At 38.9% G+C, this 22,583-nt stretch overlaps 1 protein-coding gene across 2 annotated transcripts; it reads right to left on the bottom strand.

Annotated features, from left to right (window-relative positions):
• Positions 1-1,673: 1,673 nt before the first annotated feature.
• Positions 1,674-22,080, bottom strand: mknk1 (MAPK interacting serine/threonine kinase 1). Of its 2 annotated transcripts, none has more exons than XM_034179657.1 (14): positions 21,977-22,080; positions 21,236-21,298; positions 16,399-16,501; positions 14,270-14,368; positions 14,070-14,167; positions 13,905-13,984; positions 13,741-13,814; positions 13,533-13,637; positions 8,528-8,583; positions 8,326-8,421; positions 8,032-8,226; positions 6,709-6,873; positions 4,887-4,930; positions 1,674-3,417 (listed from the first exon to the last, which is right to left on the bottom strand). In XM_034179657.1, the coding sequence occupies exons 2-14, from the start codon at positions 21,287-21,289 to the stop codon at positions 3,198-3,200; spliced, it is 1,389 nt and encodes a 462-aa protein (XP_034035548.1). In that variant the 5' UTR covers positions 21,290-21,298; positions 21,977-22,080; the 3' UTR covers positions 1,674-3,197. The 2 variants fall into 2 exon arrangements, with proteins under 2 accessions (XP_034035548.1, XP_034035549.1); XM_034179658.1 differs by having other exon boundaries at positions 14,270-14,373; positions 16,425-16,501.
• Between the last annotated feature and the right edge of the window lie 503 nt (positions 22,081-22,583).

Below are 22,583 nucleotides of genomic sequence, written 5' to 3'. Positions count from 1 at the left end.
CTCCAATCATGGTAAACCGTGATGCAAATTATTGGTTGAGAGAGCAGGATTTTAAAAAGGAATAGTTTGCACCATGTGTCATGCTTAGTTATGATGTTACAGGGTAACATATTTCTCATGTCATAGAATCCAATGGACGTCGACATTAACCTTTACTTTGGAGACCAAACATTCAACAGTCATAACTATTCCATTTGTTAATCCTATTAGTTCAACCAATAATTTGCACCGTTTTACCAAAACTTGGAGCAACTTTAACTTTTGACCCCTGCAAAAACTGAAACTGACCTTTGTCACCATTCTTGCTATTTTACCCCATAAGTCCAGAACATTCAGTTATAGATAGTCCAAACTACTCGTATACCTTTTTGGAGTCTTTGTCAACAGATACATAATGTATCACTTTCAATATGATTGGAACATTTTTTTTAATCCTGTGCAATTCTTCAATTGATCCTATTTGGCCCACTGAAAATTCAAATGGCTAAAGTTATTTTTCTACAGTATGTACCAAAATCAATCAACCAACATTTATTTATAAAGTGCTTTACAGCACCGACTGGTGCCCAAAGTGCTTAACATTAAAAACACAAATTCACAAAAATAAAACACATATAGAATAAAATTTTAAAACAGCACATAAAAGAACATGTCACCTCCCTACCAAGTGTTAAAAGCCAGTTTAAATAAATACGTCTTTAACTTAGATTTAAAAAGAGCTAGATCAGGAATAGTACGTAACTCAAGAGGTAGCTTGTTCCAGTCTGGGGCCAGCTACCGCGAAAGCATGGTCACCCCAGTGTTTATATCTAAATGCTGGGGTGACCGTATATCAAAAGATACACAGAGTCAAATGTTGGTGCTTGTAACGATTTGAATGATTCTTAGTTATCCGCTGTACTACAATGCTTCCAGGGGCCATCACCGAGTCAACGCTGCAAAAGTAATCCTGTTCTCCCAAAAGGAAACAAAAACCTAAGATGTGCAACAAAATGATGCAAGAGAATCTTTTTTTTTCCTTTTTTAATTGATAAGACAGCACACCAATGAAAGCAGCACTTTCCACAGAGACTGGTTAACTGTTTTAGTATATTTCAGTGGCCTCTTCCCGCATGACTGCATACAAAATACTGCATCTCACTGTAGGTGAGCAGTAAAAGAAACATTTTGTGATTCACAATCGCAGCAACAGGGCTTTAATTTAGCAAGTGGTTGTTTCCTATAACATGCGTTAAATCACAGCAAATTTCCTATGAAGGCGCTTAGTTGCTATAGGGATGATATGTCCATGGCAACATCAGGGCACGAGTTGTTAAGCGAGAAACACTGAAAGTTAAGGTTTTTGGATAGAAAAGTGATGTGCTGCCACTGGTGACTGCACAAACAACGAATAAAAAAAAAATGCTTCCAACAAATGAAGAAAAAACAAATTAAGATTCAAATGATAAATATCAACCAAATGTTTGACCTGAAAACATCAAAAACAAAGCGTTTATCATGTATCACCCGAGGAGAGTAATACCAGCTTCAAAGAGTAAAACTACCATGTACAGTTTCTCCCTGTGAACCTAAAACAGGTGATTTCCCTGATTAGCTCATCTACCTGCCTGAAGAGTTAACTAATTACGCTCAGCTGGTTTAGTGGGTGGATGGACAAACGTGTAGCAAGACTGCACTAAAACTGGGATTACCCAAGTCTGTGCATCATTCGGAACAAAATATACAACAAAAGTAATGTAAAGCTGATCCCTTCAACTCCAGTTTGGATTCATCTCATGTTATTCCATCATTATATCTACTATAAAAAAAAAAAAAAAAGAAGTCATATCTGCAATGAATACATTACATATTTAGCTTTGGAAACAAATGCAATTCTCCAAAAATCAAGCCATTCACACTGAAAATATTCTCCCAGCTAGTCAGTGGGGGGGGGGGGAAGACTCCTGGCTGTTTTTAAGATGCTGTTGCATTTGTAAAGCTGAAAACGTGCATAGGTGCGGTGCAAAGAGCAAGTCCGAGGTAACGCTGGCAGTCAGCACCTGACACCTTAAGAGAAGAGGTGTCAAATTCCCATCATTGAAGCCATTTCTAAGCATTATTGAACTTATATGGCAACCTTTTTATGAAGTGTATCAGACAGCTTGTGTTGAAGCAACGTCTAAAAATTAAAATAGAAAATTTGATCACAGATTTTTAAAATCAACATCCACGCATTCATTTTCTTCGGTCCAGCTTTTTCCACACGTTTACAAATAAAAATAATTTAAAAAACTGATACAGCTTAGACAATAATATAATAAAGACATTGAGCTGGACATAAGATGGAGGAAAAGCCAGTTTCCAAAAATGTAAAGCTAAGTGTGGCTCAGTTTTAGCACTTTGCATGCGTACACACACAAGGGGCGGGGTTAGTATCAACGGTTGAGAAGGAGTATTTAAGTATCCTCAAACTCATTTAAATACTCTAAATACTATTTGGTCAGTACAACATGAGCTAATGTAACATTATGTCAGCATATTAAGTCCATTCGGCTTCTCCCTTGTTTTCAGTTGGGGTCCCCATCGCAGATCTGAGGTGGATCTGCAGCATTAGCTGCATAACTGAGTTGAGCTCATCAGTCAAAACACACACACCTCTTCAACGGAGCACCCGGAGAGAATCCATGCAAACTCCACAGGTGGGAATCAATCCCATGACCTTCTCGCTGTGAGGCAACACAGCTAACCACTAAGCCACCGTGTTGCCCCCCCTGTCAGTCTATGGTGACAGTAATGTACTAAGTGAATGGACTGTGGGTTCTGCTGTTTTAGAGTCATCACAAGGTGTTTGATATGTGAAATTCTAAAACCTAACAAAATTCCTGGGAGGTTCCAACAACTCTCTAAAATACATTTCCAGTTAAGAATGGATACTTTAGGATTATCTGTCCCACCGGTTCTACAATACTATGATAAGATTTGAGGCCATTAGAAGAAGGAGGGAGGAAAAAAAAAAAAAAAAAATCTATCTATCTATATATCAGTAAATGTAAACACTGCCTGTGGAAATAAAACACATTAAGGAAGCAGGCAAAGAGCTATTAAAAAAAAAAAATCAATTACAAAAATAAATTAATAAAAAAAATGATAAAAAAAGGACCAAGATCTGTGTGCATGTTTGTTCTCAGAGCAGCTCAAAGCCAACGTGCAGTGGAGCTTCAGGCCATGTGGTTGTCAGAAGTAGCGGTGACGTCTGTGGTGCGTCGAGCATTGGACTGTGCTCGTCTGCGGGCCAGTCTGGAATTCGAAGGAGGAGAAAGCCTCATGGAGCACACAATGGCTCCAACACCCTCCTGTTGCTCATCATGCTGTGATAGCTGCCGGTTAAAGGCAATGGCCTCTGCTGCAAACTGGGTCAGATCTTTGGCACTGCTGTTCCTGGAAGAAGCAGCGGGGAGCAGATTCCATTAAGTCTCAAACTGACAAAACATGTTCCATCAATAGAATAAAAAACTATTTTCCACAACAAAGTTTGATCCGGAATGTGAATTTTGCAGATATTTGAATTTAATACTGAAAAGCCCATTTAATGTATACTTTACATTTTAATCAAACGTGCCCCAATCACTGTCATAATTGAACGTGAGGTGCAGACTGGCACTCAGTATCACCTGACAAAGTTTGAGCCAGACTGTGGACATTTTAACTTAATACTGAAAACACCATTTGGTATACATTTTACATTATACCATGGTCAGTGAGAATTCCATGTCTAACTGGCGTGCATCATTTTCGTGTATACGCACGCGTAGTTGGGCGAGTTAAGTCACTGTTATAATCACTCCGCTCGTCACCATAGCAATGCACAAATCAGTTGGCGCAGATCAGCTGTGTTTTGACAAGTGAATGACAGAAACACGATAAAACATGGATTTCCAAGTGAATATTGTTGGCCAAAATAAAACGTTTGAGGAATGGAAAAAGAGGAGGAGAGCAGACGAGAAGAACAGCAAAAGCAACGGTGTAATGATTTAACATCGGACGAACTGGACAAGACTGAAGACGGGAAAGAAGAAGAGAATGGTTCTATCCTTTGCGGGCGGCCGAGCGCTCCGTATCAAAACAGCGAGCGTAGTTTGTGGACCTGTTTGCCAGAGTTTGTCACAGCGCGACACAGCAGAGGGGCATCGTGCATTCAAACCGTATAATGCACGGCTTCTCGTTGTTTAATCCTTACTTATATCTCAATCAAAAAGTGCCTCAATCAATCATTTGTGACAATGAGGTGCAAACTGTCACTCTCAATGAACAGACCAAGTTTGATCCACATCTGATCCGTATTGCGGATTTAGTAGATATTTGATTTAACATTGAAAAGCCCTTTTGATCTATATTTTAGCTTATGAAAAGCTGCTTTTAACAGGACTTTGACCTTGAAAATATTTTCCAAGGTAAAAATTTGTGGAATTGGAAGCAAGCGTGGGCAGAGGTTTGCGCTCTAGTTTAATCTCAGATGTGACGCAAACATATTTAGAAGACTCTTTCACTTAAGAATTCTCTAAAAACAAATCTTTATGCGTTAGTGAAATTTTAGTTAAGTGGTTTTGTCTAATGCTCAGCGCTTTAATATTTTCGACTACAATTTAGACAAATATACTTGGTAAGACATTGCTTTTGTGTGCAGTGTGGCGATAAGATCATGAATCCTTTACTTTAATACTATGGAACATAACTGTAAAGGTAAACTTTTATTACTTCATTTGTAAACAAAAAAACTGAACTTTTAAATGCCGTTTGTTGACTCAAATTAAAAAGATCATCAACAATTACCATTTTCCTTAAGTCTCAAAATTAAAACTAGTCAATTAACCAGTTTTGTTGAAAATATTTTAAAAGCATCAACAAACCTCTGTAGAACATGAGGAGTTGGAAGACCTCTCTCAGGAGCATTCTGTGGAAAAGAAGAGAAATTTTGTACATGAAATAAAATGAAATTTACACAACTCAGAACTATGCAGCAGCACTTTATTTAAACTAAACAAACAGTAACCTAATCTAATAATTAACACGATTCTCTGTTTTTCATGTATATTTGTTCTCTATGAATTGTTTCAACTTCCACACAACTAAGTATGAACCTTGTCAGTTCTTAAATTCAGAACGTTTGCACAACCTGGAAACATTATCCAGACAACGTGTTCTGCAGCTTAATTTCACCAAAAGGCAAAGATTCATTAGATAAAGAGTACAGTTTGTGACATTTGTTAGAAAGGATGGCCTAAGACTGTTTCACATAGCTGAATTGTTTTTAGATAGAGTACTACAATGAACTGAACCCAGCTGTCCCCAGAAAAGTCAGGGGAAAGTAACATCACTGTTTCCACTAGTAAAATGGTTGCACGTAACAAAACGTTATTTGTTTCTAAGTATAGTCATGTTGACACTGTTTATTTTATATGAAGCTGATTGTTGTCCTTTGAGAATCTAACTGATAGGACCAGATCAAGCAGTACTAGAGACAGACTGTTAACAACAGACTCAAACCAGGTTTGATAAATTAGCACAAGTAAAAGCTGTCATCTTCTTGGACTTTTTGCACACTGCTTCAGAGTGATATGGGAACGTGTAGAGTAGGAACGAAGCTTGACCAGTAGATCGAGAGCCTCGCCTTTTGGCTCAGCTTCCTTTTGTCACAACTGTATGGTATAGTGAATGCAGCACCCTCCCTGCTGTGCAGAGTCGCTGGCCAGTCTCACGTTCCATTGTCCCCACACTCGTGAACAAGACCCAGTGGTATCTGAACTCCTTCATTTGGGGAAAGACCTCATTCTGCACCCAGAGAAGGCAAGCCATCGGTTTCCTGCTGAGAACCATGACCTCAGATTTAGAGGTGCTCATCCTCATCCCAGCCGCTTCACACTCAGCTGTGATCCGATCCAGTGAGTGTCGGAGGTCACAGGCCAACGAAGCCAACAGGATCACATCATCTGCAAAAAGCAGTGATGAGCCCCTGAGCCCACCAAGCTGAAGACCCTCCTCCCCAAGACTACGCCTCGATATCCCGTCCATGCATATCACAAACAGGATTGGTGACAAGGTGCAGCAATGACAGCGCCAACCCCCACCTGAAACGAGTGACTTACTGCCGAGAACCCAAACACCCGACACTTTGTGAGTACAGAGAATGGATGGCCCTGAGAAGGTTCCCCCTCACTCCAGACTCACGCAGCACCTCACACAGTATCTCCCGGGTTACCCGATCATATGCCTTCTTCAAGTCCACAAAACACATGGAGACTGAATGGGCATTCTCCCAGACACCCTCCAGATCCTTGTGAGTGAAGATCTGGTCTGTTGTTCCACAGCCAGGATGGAACCTGCATTGTTCCTCTTCAATCCGAGGTTCGACAGGGCTCTTTTTAAAAAAAAAAAAAAGTTGGTGAAATAATTTCTTTTTTGTTTTTGACTAAGATATACAATTGGAGAAAGTAACACAGACCATGTATGAACCCTGTAAAATTCAGGTTTTCTTGTAAATCTGCTGAGATCTGGCCAAGTTAGAGTACAAATTATATACTTAACCTCTTGCCACTGACTTTTCGCTTCAGGTATGTTTCTTGATTATGGATGAGTAAGACTTCTGAAATGACCAAACTGCCATGTTTTGTCAAATTTCATTCCCAAATACAAAAAACAGACATTTTAATGTGCAGCAGCAATGACACTCACCCCCTGTACCCAAGGGTGCTTGAGGACCTGAGCAGCATTGAGGCGCAAAGTGGCATCACGAACCAAAAGTTTGGCAATGAGGTCCTTAGCCGCATCTGTGATGTGAGCCCAGTCTTTATCAGGAAACTCATACTTGCCCTGTTGGATGCTTTCAAACAGGCGAATCTGTGGAAATATTCCAGAAGAAGAAGTTTCACTGTAGTCAGCTGTCAACGCTTTTCATAATATCTCTGTAGTGATGACCACATTCCTCACACCAACATTATCGAGTGATGGAGGCCCGTTGCAATGGATCATACAGTGCAGTCGTGGTCAGCATTATAGCCGATTTGTGCACATGACAGTTAATGGCACTTCTGATGGTTGAGTCCAGGAAGTCACTGAAAAGACTACATCTTAGTCTAACAGGTAATTCTCAAAAACTGAGGGACAATAGAAGCAGTAGGCTAGTGAGGGAACGACAGAAAAAAAAAAAAAAAAATCCATGACAACACTTCTCAGTTACAGGCCTTTGTGGCTATGATTGGATAAACTGCATAGTGCACCTTTTATCTCTTAAAAGTTCAGCTTCATGGTGGAGCGTGGTTAACTGCAGCTGTAATTTTATATATTTTTGAGAAAATCCTCCTCTTTTCCACTTCATGACACTGTGCAATGCAACAGGCAAAGTCTGCAGCATGCACAGTCTCTGCAACTACAGAGAGAAAAGCTTACAACTCAGTTATGATGGGTATTCTGTGGATTGCCTCACTAGTCTCTTTCTTGCACTTGAGATTTATCATGCAGTACTAAAGCCTTTGCGTTTAATGATTGAAGCTGAGGACTGCGCAAGTTTAAAATGTTCAGGTATCCACAACTCTGACTTCTCTACAGAACCACCTCCAACAAGCTACAACTCACCAGGTTTCATCTCTATAGAATAGTCAGTCATGGAACATACATGCCCATCAAGTTTTAAATCAAGATAGGGGTATTAACTTTTGAATATTCAGAAAATGCTCATGTCTCACAATGCAAACACAGTAATATTACCTCCGTCATCATCATCATCATCGTAAGTGACCATTTCTTCCACTCCTAACAATAATTCACCAAGTTGACTAAAACATGCTCCACTAGCTTTTGAGCAATTTTCTGAACAGACAGGGGGCAGGAAATCGCCTGCGGATACTGTGGATGCGCACACCACTGTGTGTAGCAGACAAACTGTGAGACAATACTGTCAAATGTGAGAAAATAACATTGTTCCAGGTGTGATCTTTTTGTTTTGAACACAGGAAGTTGAGACTTATGAATGTGGAAGGTGAGAGAGCTGAAACATACCTGGCAGGCTCTGCAGGCTTCTCCTCGATCCCAGCCACAGTCACTGCCACAGTGACCCGTGAAAGGCGGGCTGCCACTCAGGAGGATGTAGAGGATAACCCCGAGGCTCCAAAGGTCACAGCGCTTGTCATAAAAGGAAGCTTCATCAGTAAACACTTCTACTACTTCTGGAGCCATGTACTCTGCTGAACCACACTGAGAGAGAGACAGACTTGTATATTATTACTGCACAGGAGGAGTAAAAGCCTGATGTGTGTTGGATTAATTTAACATTGTTTAAAATTAGACCATTACCGGTGTAGTGAGCTCTGGGGTGGTTATGGGTGTACATGCACTGCTGAGCTTCACTCCACTTCCAAGGTCAAAGTCACAGATCTTTACTGGAGACACCTGAGCAGGAAAATCATGTGCACTTTTATGTTTTATATCTTAAGAATTAACAGCTTTTAAAAGACCCATGAAAGGGACATTTTCTTAAAAATAAATAGTCACCTACTCGGTCTGTGTATTCACAAAGAATATTCTCCAGCTTAAGGTCTCTGTGTGCAATTCCTGTAGAAATTGACAAAAGTTTATTATACTTATATACTCAGGCCACACAGTATTGGGGAAAAAAAAAGTTTTTTTTTTTCATATTTATATAGGGTTGCATTTCACAAACTTGGCCTACAAAGTGTAACAGGGTCAAAATGGTCATTTTTCAAAATTCATTGAGTAGAATACACACACACACACACACACACACACACACAAATGCAACCTTCTGGATTTAATTATTCCATTTAGTTTTAGAGAAAAAGCCAATTTGTGTGACATAAATAAATGGAAAATTATTTGAATTCAAAATGTTTTTGTTGGTTTTCTCAGAATTTACTTTTTTTTTTGCAAAAAATAGCATTATTCCGTCAATTTTCGTCCAAAATCTATGGCACTTGTGTCAAAATGTTCTGAATAACCTGTTCTTTCATTATATACCATATTTAAAGACATCTAGGCATAAAATGACTGTTTATTGAATCACCACCGTGTCCACACCTGACAAAATTATTTCAACAGACATCACTGGAAAGAGAACATCCTAAGCTTTAAAATGACACCAAGATTGTCTTGATAGGTCTTCTCAAAGAAAGTACATCCGATGTTCATAAAAATGAACCAGAGCGTTACAAGTCCCTTTTTGATACACCAGAATATGAAATTCGACCATAGAGAGAGCGCTATGTGAGGGAAAATAATATAAGAATTTTGAGACATAACTTGAATTGCTCTGTTTGGAAAGAATTACTTATTCTACAAAATTAAACTTAAACACAAATAAGTTGAAAAACTCAAATGACCTCTACTTTGATGTGACTTTCTAAAATTCTATTGTATGTTTGCCTTTATTCTTGTGAATTGTATTCCTTGATTTTATTGAAAAGTACATTGGGAACTTTTTCTCTGCTGTAAAGGGCTATATAAATGATAAACATCATCCTTTCAACTGACATCGATTTTGTTTTTGCAGCCATTTTATATGTGTGTCATTTCCATAAACCTCCTTCCTTACAATTTAATAGCAGTGGGTACAGAGTAGACAAGCATCAGACATTCGTGACAACTTGTCATTTCGGGGAGGGGGTCATTCTGTGTGAAATCAGATTTTGGAAAATCTGATGATTTGTGTTGATGACTGAAATGCTAAGTTTATGATGCCATGAAAGAAAAAAAAAAAAAAATAAGCTCAGTAATCTGTCTTTTAAAGTTGATCCATTATTTTGGGGTGCCAAATATTGTAAATACCAAATTTGAGCTTTATGCTTCCATTTAGAGCTGATATACTGCTTTCTGAATATGCAAATACAGGTACAAAATTGGTTCGCGCCATGTTACGGTACCATACTTTCCAATTTTTTTCCCCACTATGAAGCCATTTGAGCTAGATTAAAAAAAAAAAAAAAAAAAAAAATGACATGAAGTGGTATATCAATATGTTCTCCACAAAAAAAATTATGAAGTGTCTGAGCACTTGCCCACATGGTCAAATCATAAACAGACTGGATGCCTATTTTTGACATTCTACGATCATGTTTGATTTTCAAGTCAATAATTCAAAAACCCTTCAAGTTATGACCACAATGTTTTACATACATACAACTAGTACCCCAGATATGTGTATTCTACAATATGAAGATTATTCATTGAATCCCTTCTTTAGTACAGGTCTTTGAAATTGTAATTTTTTGCAAGAATGGACAAACTGCCATTTTTGTGATGCTACAGAATCAAAAATTTACAGTAGTAAACAAAATTTACTACTGTATCTGGGGTGCCCAAATAGGGTGAATTCCAAATTTGAGCTTTATATCTGCATTTTTAGCTGAGATAATGTCTTTTAAAAATGAGGGAAAAAAAAAACAAAAAAAAAGCTCAAAATGGCATTCGCAAGTGAAAAATAGGATCGTGGGTATTATTATTATATACACTCTTATTAAAAAAATTATATCTTAAAAAAAAAAACACACACACTACTTGGAATAAAGCAGAAATATTTTGTATGTGTTCATGCAGCTGGTCTGCTCTGTGTCAGCCTGATCCCGTCAGACCTCAGAAGCTAAGCAGTGCAGGATCTGGTTAGTATTTGGATGGGAGACCTCTTCGGAACACCAGCGGCTGTGTGTGTTTCTCCAGGTAAAACTGGAGTTGCGTCAGGAAGGGCATTCGGCGTAAAACCTGTGCCAAACAGTGATGTGGATCTGGCTGTATCCGCTGTGGCAGCCTCGAACAATAGGGGAGCAGCCAAATCATGAGAAAAATCATTAGAATCTGAGTCGGTGACCTGGGAGGCACCTGATGATTTAACAATGGAATGTCCCAGGGGGAGAAAACTAGTAGCAAGGAAGGGAACCCTCTCTGTGAATGCAAGAATCCTTAAATAAATTAATGAGCTTATTCGGCACACACAGTCAAAAATAACAATTTAACAACATACCCATGTGCCCGAAAGGGTGAAGGCAGAAGCAAAAGCCCACCCCTTTAACTAAAAAATGTATACATATGTATATATAAATATACATATACTCATGATAACAAATACAGAAGTATAAACACTGAACTAAAATTTCAAAAGACAAGCATACAAACAGTGCACAAAACCAAAATTGATAAGTCTAATTCATCATGCTCTAACAAGTAATTAAATTATTTTTATAAAGCCTTTTAAAGCCAACCAAGTTACCAAATAATTTAATGTTATCAGGACACTTATTCCAAATGTTAACACCCTTAACAGAAACAGTGACTTTTTACAGTCGTTCAAATCTTTGATTTCTCAAATAATAATGTTCCTCTCAAATGATAACTGATTAACTCATTTTAAACAGGTTCTGAACATGTGGTAAATGTTTATTTTTTACTTGAAACATAATTGTATTGTGATGTAGTCAATGAAGTCCCAATATTTAAAATATGTAAACAAACAATGAGTTTGTTGGTTCACGATATGGTTTATTACTAAAAATTCTTATAGCTTTCTTTTGTAGTAAAAATACTGGATTTGTATTATAGGTAGTAAATTGGAGTAAACCATGTTACGGTGCATCCGGAAAGTATTCACAGCGCTTCCAGCCCCCCCACCCCAATTGGAGTAAATGGTTGAAGACGTGAGTGAGATGTGCCATTTGTAAGAATAACCTAAGCACAGTTAACCCATGCAGCTAGCATACCGTGCATCAGGAAAGTATTCACAGCACTTCAATTCACATTTTGTTATGTTACAGATTTATTTCAAAATGGATTAAATTATTTTTTTCCTCAAAATTCTGAACACAATACCCCGTAATGACAATGTGAAAAAAGGTTTCTGCAAATCTGTAAAAAAAAAAAAACACAAACTAAGAAATCACATGTACATAAGTATTCACAGCCTTCACTATGAAGTTCAAAATTGAGCTCAGCTGCATCCAGTTTCCACTAATCATCTATGAGATGTTGCTCCAACTTAATTGGAGCCCTCCTGTGGTAATTTCAGTTGATTGGACATGATTTGGAAAGGCACATACCTACATACAACATCCCACAGTTGACAGTGCATGTCAGAGCACAAACCAAGGATGAAGTCAAAGGGATTGTCTGTAGACCTCCGAAACAAGATTGTTTCAAGGCACAAGTCTGGGAAAGGGTACAGAAACATTTCTGCTGCTTTGAAGGTCCCAATGAGCACAGGTGCCTCCATTATCCATAAATGGAAGATGTTTGGATCCACCAGAACTCTTTCTAGAGCTGGCCGCCCGTCTAAACTGAGCGATCGGGGAAGAAGCGCCTTAGTCAGGGAGGTGATCAACAACCAGAAGGTCACTCTGTCAGATCTCTAGCATTCCTCTGTGGAGAGAGGAGAACCTTCCAGAAGGACAACCATCTCTGCAGCAATCCACCAATCAGGCCTGTATGGTAGAGTGGCAAGAAGGAAGCCACTCCTTAGTAAAAGGCACATGGCACCCCACCTGGAGTTTGCCAAAAGGCACCTGAAGGACTCTCAGACCATGAGAAACAAAACTGTCTGGTCTAATGAGATAAAGGTTGAACTCTTTAGTGTGAATGCCAGGTGTCATGTTTGGAGGAAACCAGGCCCCATCCCTACAGTGAAGCATGGTGGTGGCAGCATCATGTTGTGGGGATGTTATTCAGCAGTAGGAACTGGGAGACTAGTCAGGATTGAGGCAAAGATGAATGCAGCAATGTACAGACACATCCAGGATGAAAACATGCTCCAGAGCGCTCTTGACCTCAGACTGAGGCAACAGTTCATCTTTCAGTACGACAGTGATCCTAAGCACAAAGCCAAGATATCAAAGGAGTGGCTTGAGGACAACTCTGAATGCCCTTGAGTGACCCAGACCTGAATCTGATTGAACATCTCTAGAGATCTAAAAATGACTGTGCACTGATGCTCTGCATCCAACCTGATGGAGCTTGAGAGATGCTGTAAAAAGGAATGAGCAAAACTGCCCAAAGATAGGTGCACCAAGCTTGTGGCATCATATTCAGGAAGGCTTGAGGATGTAACTGCTGCCAAAGGTGCATCAACAAAGTATTGAGCAAAGGGGACAAAAAACAACTTTTTTCATGTCATTATTGGGTGTTTATGTAGACTTTTGAGGGAGGAAAGAAAATTAGTTTACTCCATTTTGGAATAAGGCTGTAACATAAAATGCAGAACACGTGAAGCACTGTGAATACTTTCCAGATGCACTGTATGTTTCAGAGAAACAGATCTTTCTTGCCAATTACTCATGGAAGGACTGAATTTTTGTTTGTAATCAAGCAACAAAACTTTATGTGAGGTGTTTGACTTAATTTGCCTTGCTTGATATCGAAAGTCCCTCGATGTGACTTGCCATGCCCACAATGAAATTATGTTTGAAAAAGATAATGTGGAGCCCTGTTATTTACACATGCACGCACGGAGCTACAATATGTATTCTAGCTTTACAAATGGGTTGACTGGATGCAACGAGACTAACCTTTGTTGTGTAGGAAGTCAAGTGCTTGGGCAATATCTCTGACCACCTTGCTGGCCTCCAGTTCATCAAAGTGCTTCCGGTTTTGGATGTGATTCAGAATTGATCCTGATGGAAGAGCAAAATACCATTTGAGCCATCATTATGCGTCCATGATGAGAATTTTTAGTGATCTGAAAAAGGTTCTGTAAACAATTGCATTGAGGCATACCTCCACGCAACTTTTCAAATACCAAATAAAAGCACGAGTTGTCTTCAAAGAACTGCATCAATTCCAAGATGTTCCTGGAACAAAATTATTCTTAATTAGAATAGGTTTTTCTTGTCAGGGTTTGGTTTCCTTTGACTTCTATAAATCTGCAATAAGTGACTCACTTGTGTCCTTGACACTGGTAGAGGGTCTCCACTTCTCGAAACACTCTGCCACGACTGTGTCCTGCACTCTTTTCTATGATCTATTTAAAAAAAAAAAGAAAAATGGAACTGGTAATTGCTGAGCTTTACTTTTAGACAGGGTGCAACATGTCAAACTGATCTCACCTTTACAGCAAATTCCTTCCCATCGTGCAGACTTATGCATCCCTGGACTTTAGCATAGGCACCCTGACCAAGAACCTCATCTGTCAGTTTATATAGATCTATATAAACAAATAAATAAAAGTACAAGAAAGGCCACAGGCATTTTTATTCAGTAAAACAAGTTTCTATGGTCACTTTGTTGTTTTTTTTTTTTTTTTTACCATCAAAGGTTCCTGTAGAGCTGTCTGTTGCTCTTGTTCTTTTCTTCTTTTTCCGTTTTCCTGCATCTGGAATGCTCACTGGTTGACTTTTCTCAGGTTCTGGGGTAAAAGCAGAATTACAAGTAAACCTTATTATGGTGCCTTTGCGCAAGTCGTGTTTCAGCTTTACTCACGGTCGATTTATGGACCCTGAAAATTTAGAATGCTGCATAAAAGTCTATTTTGATTTGACCGTTTTCGGGAGGGATCGTCAGTGCAGATGATTCAAAGTTTTTGGAGGCGACCTTCCTCTTTCGAGCCTTCCCACTCGGATTGGGCCGGACGTTATACACGCGCACACACAAGTACAACATTTTTTTTCCCTTTGTGCACACCATTATGGGCTTTTGTACATATGCATACTTTTAGTATAACTCCTACACTCTGTTTAATAAATCAGACCTCTGGTGTGTCTGTGTGTGTATGGGGGGGTGCACGTAAGATTGGCAAACAAACAGGAACAGACAAATGACTGATTTGTTGAACATACAATTTTGAAAACAATGGAATCTACAGTAGTGTTCAGAATAATAGTAGTGTGATGTGACTGAAAAGATTAATCCAGGTTTTGAGTATATGTCTTACTGTAACATGGGAAACAAGGTACCAGTAGATTCTCACAAATCTAACAAGACCAAGTATTCATGATATGCACACTCTTAAGGCTATGAAATTGGGCTATTAGTAAAAAAAGTAGAAAAGGAGGTGTTCACAATAATAGTAGCATCTGCTGTTGACGCTACAAACTCAAAACTATTATGTTCAAACTGCTTTTTTAGCAATCCTGTGAATCACTAAACTAGTATTTAGTTGTATAACCATAGTTTTTCATAATTTCTTCACATCTGCGAGCCATTAATTTTGTTGGTTTGGAACCAAGATTTTGCTGGTTTACTAGTGTGCTTGGGGTCATTGTCTTGTTGAAACACCCATTTCAAGGGCATGTCCTCTTCAGCATAAGGCAACAGTATTTTGACATATTCAAACTGATCCATGATACCTGGTATGCAATATATAGGCCCAACACCATAGTAGGAGAAACATGCCCATGTCATGATGCTTGCACCACCATGCTTCACTGTGAACCGTGGCTTCAATTCAGAGTTTGGGGATCGTCTCACAAACTGTCTGCAGCCCTTGGACCCCAAAAGAACAATTTTACTCTCATCAGTCCACAAAATATTCCTCCATTTCTCTTTAGGCCAGTTGATGTGTTCTTTGGCAAATTGTAACCTCTTCTGCACGTCTTTTATTTAACAGAGGGACTTTGCAGGGGATTCTTGCAAATAAATTAGCTTCACACAGGCGTCTTCTAACTGTCACAGCACTTACAAGTAACTCCAGACTGTCTTTGATCATCCTGGAGCTGATCAATGGGTGAGCCTTTGCCATTCTGGTTATTCTTCTATCCATTTTGATGGTTGTTTTCCGTTTTCTTCCACGCGTCTTTTTTTTTTTGTCCATTTTAAAGCATTGAGATCATTGTAGATGAATAGCCTATAATTTTTTGCACCTGAGTATAAGTTGTCCCCTCTCCAATCAACTTTTTAATCAAACTACGCTGTTCTTCTGAACAATGTCTTGAATGTCCCATTTTCCTCCGGCTTTCAAAGAGAAAAGCATGTTCAACAGGTGCTGGCTTCATCCTTAAATAGGGGACACCTGATTCACACCTGTTTGTTCCACAAAATTGACGAATTCACTGACTGAATGCCACACTACTATTATTGTGAACACGCCCTTTTCTACTTTTTTTTTTTACTAATAGCCCAATTTCATAGTCTTAAGAGTGTGCATATCATGAATGCTTGGTCTTGTTGGATTTGTGAGAATCTACTAAATCTACTGGTACCTTGTTTCCCATGTAACAATAAGAAATATACTCAAAACCTGGACTAATCTTTTTAGTCACATAGCACTACTATTATTCTGAACAGTACTGTATTTCAGACATTTATACAACTGTCAGGTTGCTTTTATTTTTTAAGTAACTGTATTTCTACCATTCACTTTTACAACTGAGAAATTACCATACCTCTATTAAAAGTGGAGGAAAAATGCTGTGAATGACAAATACATTAATGCTGTACCTGCTGAGCTTGGGGAGAGACGCGGCTTTTCCTTTGCAGTTGTGCCATTTTCCGGAATTCCACCACAGCTCTGACCTACTTGGCCCACAGCCAGAGCTCGGCCCTGTTAACAGAGGAAAGAGCCAGAGGACCCAGAGAACTCAGCTGATATACTGAAGGGAAAAGCAGCAAAGAACAACTGTACATACCTCACACTTTCGTACTCAATATTAACTTGTGCAGCATTCTAATTCCCCCCCACCCTTTATAAAAACTCACTGGTTACAGTTAACAGAAGTGATATACAAGAACGTTTATGTGTACAAACAAAATAAATAAGACCTTGTTTTTAAAAGGTGCCACTGTATTTAACCATTATGATATAAAATGGATACAGTGGTATGTAAGAGTTTGGGCACCCCTGATAATTTTCATGATTTTCCTTATCATTGGTTGTCTGGATCAGAAATTTCAGTTAAATATATCATATAGCAGATGAACACAGTAATATTTGAGAAGTGAAATTAAGTTTCTAGTATTTACAGAAAGTATGCAATAATTATTTAAACAAAAACAGGCAGGTGCACAAATTTGGGCACCCCAACAGAAAAACATCAATATTTAGTAGATCCTCCTTTTGCAGAAATAAAAGCTTACAAACACTCCCTATAGCTTCCAATGAGAGTCTGGATTCTGGACCATTCTTCTTTACAAAACATCTCCAGTTCAGTCTTAGCCTAAGAGTGATCCAAGAAGTATCTGAGCGCAACTCTGTGCAAGGAGGGGACAGAAACCTTTGTCTTTGTAAGGAGGTGGGGTTGACCCCATTGCTAGGTATGATGCAGTCTTCTAAGAGCTGTGACCAGTTGTCACAAAAAGAAAGCAAAAAAAACAAAAAAAACAAATGCGTGCCACAATTCTAGTTATGAATGGACAGTAAAAAATAAATAAATTAACCAATCAATTGATCATATAACCTGAACTGTATTAAGAAATGTGTAATTGTGAAAATAATTTAATGTCATGATGATGAAACTCAGCAAACTTAAATGACATTACACAACTTCAAAATGTTTGAATGTACCTCATTCACATGCCGATTATTACACAGTTGTATGTAAAGGTTTGGGCACCCCTGATGATTTCCATGATTTTCCTTGGTTGTTTGGATCAGCTATTTCAGTGAAATATATCGTATAGCAGATGAACACACTGATATTTGAGAAGTGAAATGAAGTTTCTAGTATGTACAGAAAATGTGCAAGAATTATTTGAACAAAATTAGGCAGGTGCATAAATTTGGGCACCCCGAGAGAGAGAGCGAGAGAAAAATAAAAATCAATATTTAGTAGATTCTCCTTTTGCAGAAATAGCAGCCTCTAAATGCTTCCTACAGCTTCCAATTAGAGTCTGGATTCTGGTTGAAGGTATTTTGGACCCTTCTTTAGAAAAGATCTCCAGTTCAGTCAGGTTTGTTGGTTTCTGAGCATGGACAGCCTGCTTAAAAATCACACCACAGCACATGCAGCACACCTCTGCATGAATGCCTTAGTAGATTTTGAACAGTGTTTAGGGTTGCTGCCTAGTTGAAAGATCCAGCCCCAGTGCAAGTTCAACTTTGTCACCGATTCTTCAACATTGTTCTCAAGAATCTGCCGATATTGACTGGAATCCATGTGACCCTCAACATTAACAAGATTCCCAGTACCTGCACTGGCCACACAGCATGATGGAACCACCTCCAAATTTTACTGCAGGTAGCAAGCATTTTCTTGCAATGCTGTGTTGTTTTCAGCCATGCATACCACCCCTTGTTATGTCCAAATAACTCAATTTTAGTTTAATCAGTCCACAGCACCTTATTCCAAAATGAAGCTGGCTTGTCCAAATATGCTTTAGCATACCTCAAGCGAGGTATGCTAGAGCATACTACTGTGTGTCCGGGGGGTGGGGGGGGGGGGATATTTCTGCATAAACTAACTTTTGATCTAATGTCTGGATGTTCAGATCTGAGGTTTTTCTGTTTCAGTTGAAATGCAAACTGCAGTTCCATGTATCAGCAATGCACGTCCACGGCAAATGTCATAAGAGTAGGAATGGTATTCCCTCTCATTACATGCATTAATATATAGAGGTTGGAAGCTCTAGGCACTTCACAGTTCGATTCGATTACAATTCAGAGGACCGTGATTTGATTATAAAACAATTATAGATGCATCTTTTTTCTATACAGGATTTTGTTTCTCTCTCTGTGTGATTACTTGATACTTGCAAAGTATTTGTAATGATCCATAACAAATTTATTTCCAATATATTCTTTAACAGCTCAGGCATATTTGCACCTGTGTGGCTGTCATTCAGCGATTCTACATTATAAAAACCCAGAGAGGCTGTTGCCTGCCTGCACCCCCCCCCCCCCCCCGAACGTGGATTTGTGTCATGACTGCACGTTAAACAATAAGAACCCCACCCAAATACAAAAACAAGATACAAAGTTTTATGTACCTCAGTGCCATACACGTCGCCTGCGTTGCAGTAAAGCACTTTGTACTTGTGTCAGAATACCTCGAACAAGGACACACCTTGTAATAATGCCAAACTTTGTTGCACTGCTTTTTGACTGACACTCCAAGCCTGGGACATGCTACCACACGGTACCATCGTGTCACGTCAGATGCATCACTGCTCAGTCTGTCCACACTGTCTTGTAAAAATAATTTCACCCCACACTCTCCATCTCCTGTGACAGTTTACCAGTGCACATTCAGTTTTGACTTTTTTTTTTTGTTGTGTGGGGGGGGGGGGGGGGGGGGGGGGGTTTAATCTGCCATGTGCCCAACAGCACCGCCTGAAAGCAGCTTCTATGGAATGTTTTAATATACAAAACTTAGAAATGAGTATATCCATTCAAACTCATAATCAACTGTCTTTTTACATAATTTATTCAAGACGAGAATGTGAGTCCTCATAACAAGACAGCAGCCATGTATCTTTTTTCAATGACCGCAGTGTGATGGCACAACTCGTATAAAAAAAAACAGATCAAACCCAGGCTCGAGTCTCCCATGTACCTTTGGCAAACGGTAGCCGAAATTTAACATCTTCTTGACCGGCAATGCAACAAAGCAAAAATTGCACTATGCAAACTTTCTTCAGCCACAGATGCTGGCAACACCTTCAGAGCAGTCATGAATGTCTTGGTGGCTTCACTAGCTCCCTTCTTGCATAGTGTCAGTTTGTGAGAACTGCCTACTGCAGATAGATCTAGCACAAAGTACCATTCTGTTTGTGTCTGTTAGTAACAGATGCAAATGAAGCCCAAGACATATTCATCGAGTTGGAAATGTTCATGTATCCATTTTCTGACTTTCTTCCAATGTCTGTAAAAATGATGATTTGGATTAAAAATAACGTTTGTATTTAGTTTGTCCACTCTGCGTCTTGTCCAGGATGCACACCACCTCCCGCCCTAAAACTGCTGGGATAGGCTCCAGCACCCCAGAGACCCTTAACTGGAGCAAGCAGGTATCAACAAAGGATGGATGGATTTTGTTTGTCCAATTACTTGACCTCCAAAAATAGAAACACTCATTGATTGTCATATTTAACAGAAAAAAGCTAAACAAAATCTTGAATTAAAGAAAGTCTACACTACACAAACATCTTGATCATTTCATTTTAACTATTTTGGTGGTAGAAAAAAAAAAAACCACAACAACAACAACCAAAAATTGTGTTCAGGGTTCCTACAGCTTAAGGTACATGAGACTTAAGACCAAGACTTTTTAAATGCCAGTCAGAAAAAAGAAGACAAACATCAGAATAAGATAGGTGTACAGACAAGTATTGTTTGAAGATCTGCATGCAAAGGTGCCAGTATCTGAGATAGAGGTGTAGTGGAGATGAAGCCAGAATGAGAGAATAGCTGAGACCTTCCTCACATCTGTTCACTGTTGAACATCTGGACATGTCGTGGGCCTATCAGCGAAACACCCAAGAAGGAGGGCGCCCACTTGACAACCAAAAGGATGCATCACCCAATTGACCACACTACAGAATCTCATCGGTGCCTCAAGTATTTATTTATTTTTGAGGGATACTAACATCTAGTCCTACAAAATACATCTGTTTGTGAGCTGACTTTGCAGTCTGGTTTCTCACTTGCCATGTGAAATGCCATTGCCTTGGTTCCCTATGCACAAAGTTTGAAGGATTTCCTGCATAAAATGTACCATGCCTCAAACACATTCCCTGTTCCTAGTTTATATCAGGTGCCAAAATATTCCTTGAAAGGCCATTTTTATTAAATTGACACGTTCCCATGTCGACACATTACACTCAGCGATTTAAAAGTGTGTCTGCTCTGAGTGTTGCGGCAGGATACAAAACCAATTGTTGGTTGTGTTGTCTCAATTTGAATGGTGTTATCATTTGCACTGCATTACTAAAAATATATATATATATATATATATATATATATATATACACACACACAGGGTACTGCCAATTATTTTGACATTTGTAATGGCAATGTCAGAACAAACCACAAATAAAATCCTTCTTCCTGTGTCTTGGCATTTTAAGTCTTTCAAAAATGCTGATTTAAGACATTTTAATTACAATTAAATACAATATTTTGAGTTTGTTTTATTCCATGCCTTTTAAGACTTTTTAAGGATCTGCAGGAACCCTGGTATTACTGTCCATCTACATCTGTACATGACTGCATAAGCTTCCTGAAAAACAGTTAAACGCCTGTTTTTACAAGCAGACAACCTTAACAGGGAAGTCTGTGGACTGCATCTAACAAATCATCATTCAGGAAGTTACACAACGAGGTATAAAGTTTCAAACGTACCTGAAGAGAGTGTTGAAAAGTCTGCAGCTCTGTCATCACACTGTGCCTCACCATGTCTGTCAACTGAGAGCACAAGAACGACGACCACAGACTCAGTAAATGAACAGAAATGAAGACATTAATTGTACAAATGTTTAAAAAACATGTATAGGAGCAAAATAATGACAATACAGAAAATTAGAAGAAAAATTAATGTAACTACTGAAACGTAAGACAATCATGTTATTGTTAATGGCGTTTATTTGATGTTTGATGATGACGTTAGGAGACGTCGTTCAGGTTGGAAGTGAGGAAACAAACGGATTTCTTTTTTATTATGTTCATGTAAAATGCAAATCAGCAGAAAAAGTTATAACAAATCTAAAATCACCATGACTTTAGCTGGAGGTTGGCGAGTAAGTTTCAACATACATCTGAATTATGCTAATGTTATGCTACTTTAACCTCCTAAGTGAAAGCTATGTTAGCATTGCGCTAACAGGTTTGCATTGTAACACCATATCTTCATTAAACTCTACAGCTTGCGACACAGCCTCAGTTTTCCGATAAAGAACGGTGTGTTAAAAACAAAAAACAAAACTAAATATCAACAGAACCGCTAAAGTTAAATGCTAACCTTATTTAGCCAGCTAGCTTTACTAACTGAGCTCTGAGCGCTACATAGCTACTCCTACAAATTCCTACAATTCTTAATTATAAAAAGCCTAAAAAGCAAGATCGGAAAAGCGAAATCGTACAAACCTGGACTCCCGTGTCCAAATACCTCGGTTAAAGATTCACACAGCTGACGAAAGTATCCATTCCTGAGTGAAACAGACGGTGGCGCGCTGAGCAGGATAAAGACGTAAACAGGTAGACCCCGCCTCTTTTTGTTAAGCTCTTTCTCCCATTGGTCAAGAATAGAACACGAGCCTTGTGTCACTTGGAACCACAGTCTGTGTAGCTCTATGCTTCCTCGCTACGCCCTATTCCACGTGGAGGGACCCCTGCCTCCAATAAATAAAACTCCAGGGCCCAAATGCACAAAGCAGCCTAAGGCTAAAAATAGCTCCTAGTGATGTTATTCTAAGAAAAATCTTAGAATTTCTCAAATTCTTAGACATTTCTTAGAATTTTCCCTTGGTAAGATGAAAGTTGTCCACAAAGCATCTTAGGCCTTAAGAGGGCTCCTAAGGTGCCAAACTGGTAAGGGCAGTGAGGAGGACTTTTAAGAAGCTTACTTAACAATAAAATTATTATAAGAACCATAATAAACAATTATTTAAAAAAAAACCACCCACACACACACATCAGATGAGGCCATAAAGTCTGTAAAAATGTGAAATAAAGATACGGTGAACAGAATACA

This window comes from Thalassophryne amazonica, chromosome 10 (assembly GCF_902500255.1).
Source record: "Thalassophryne amazonica chromosome 10, fThaAma1.1, whole genome shotgun sequence".
NCBI classification, from domain to species: Eukaryota; Metazoa; Chordata; class Actinopteri; order Batrachoidiformes; family Batrachoididae; genus Thalassophryne; species Thalassophryne amazonica.
This window is presented reverse-complemented; position numbering and strand designations above follow the sequence as displayed.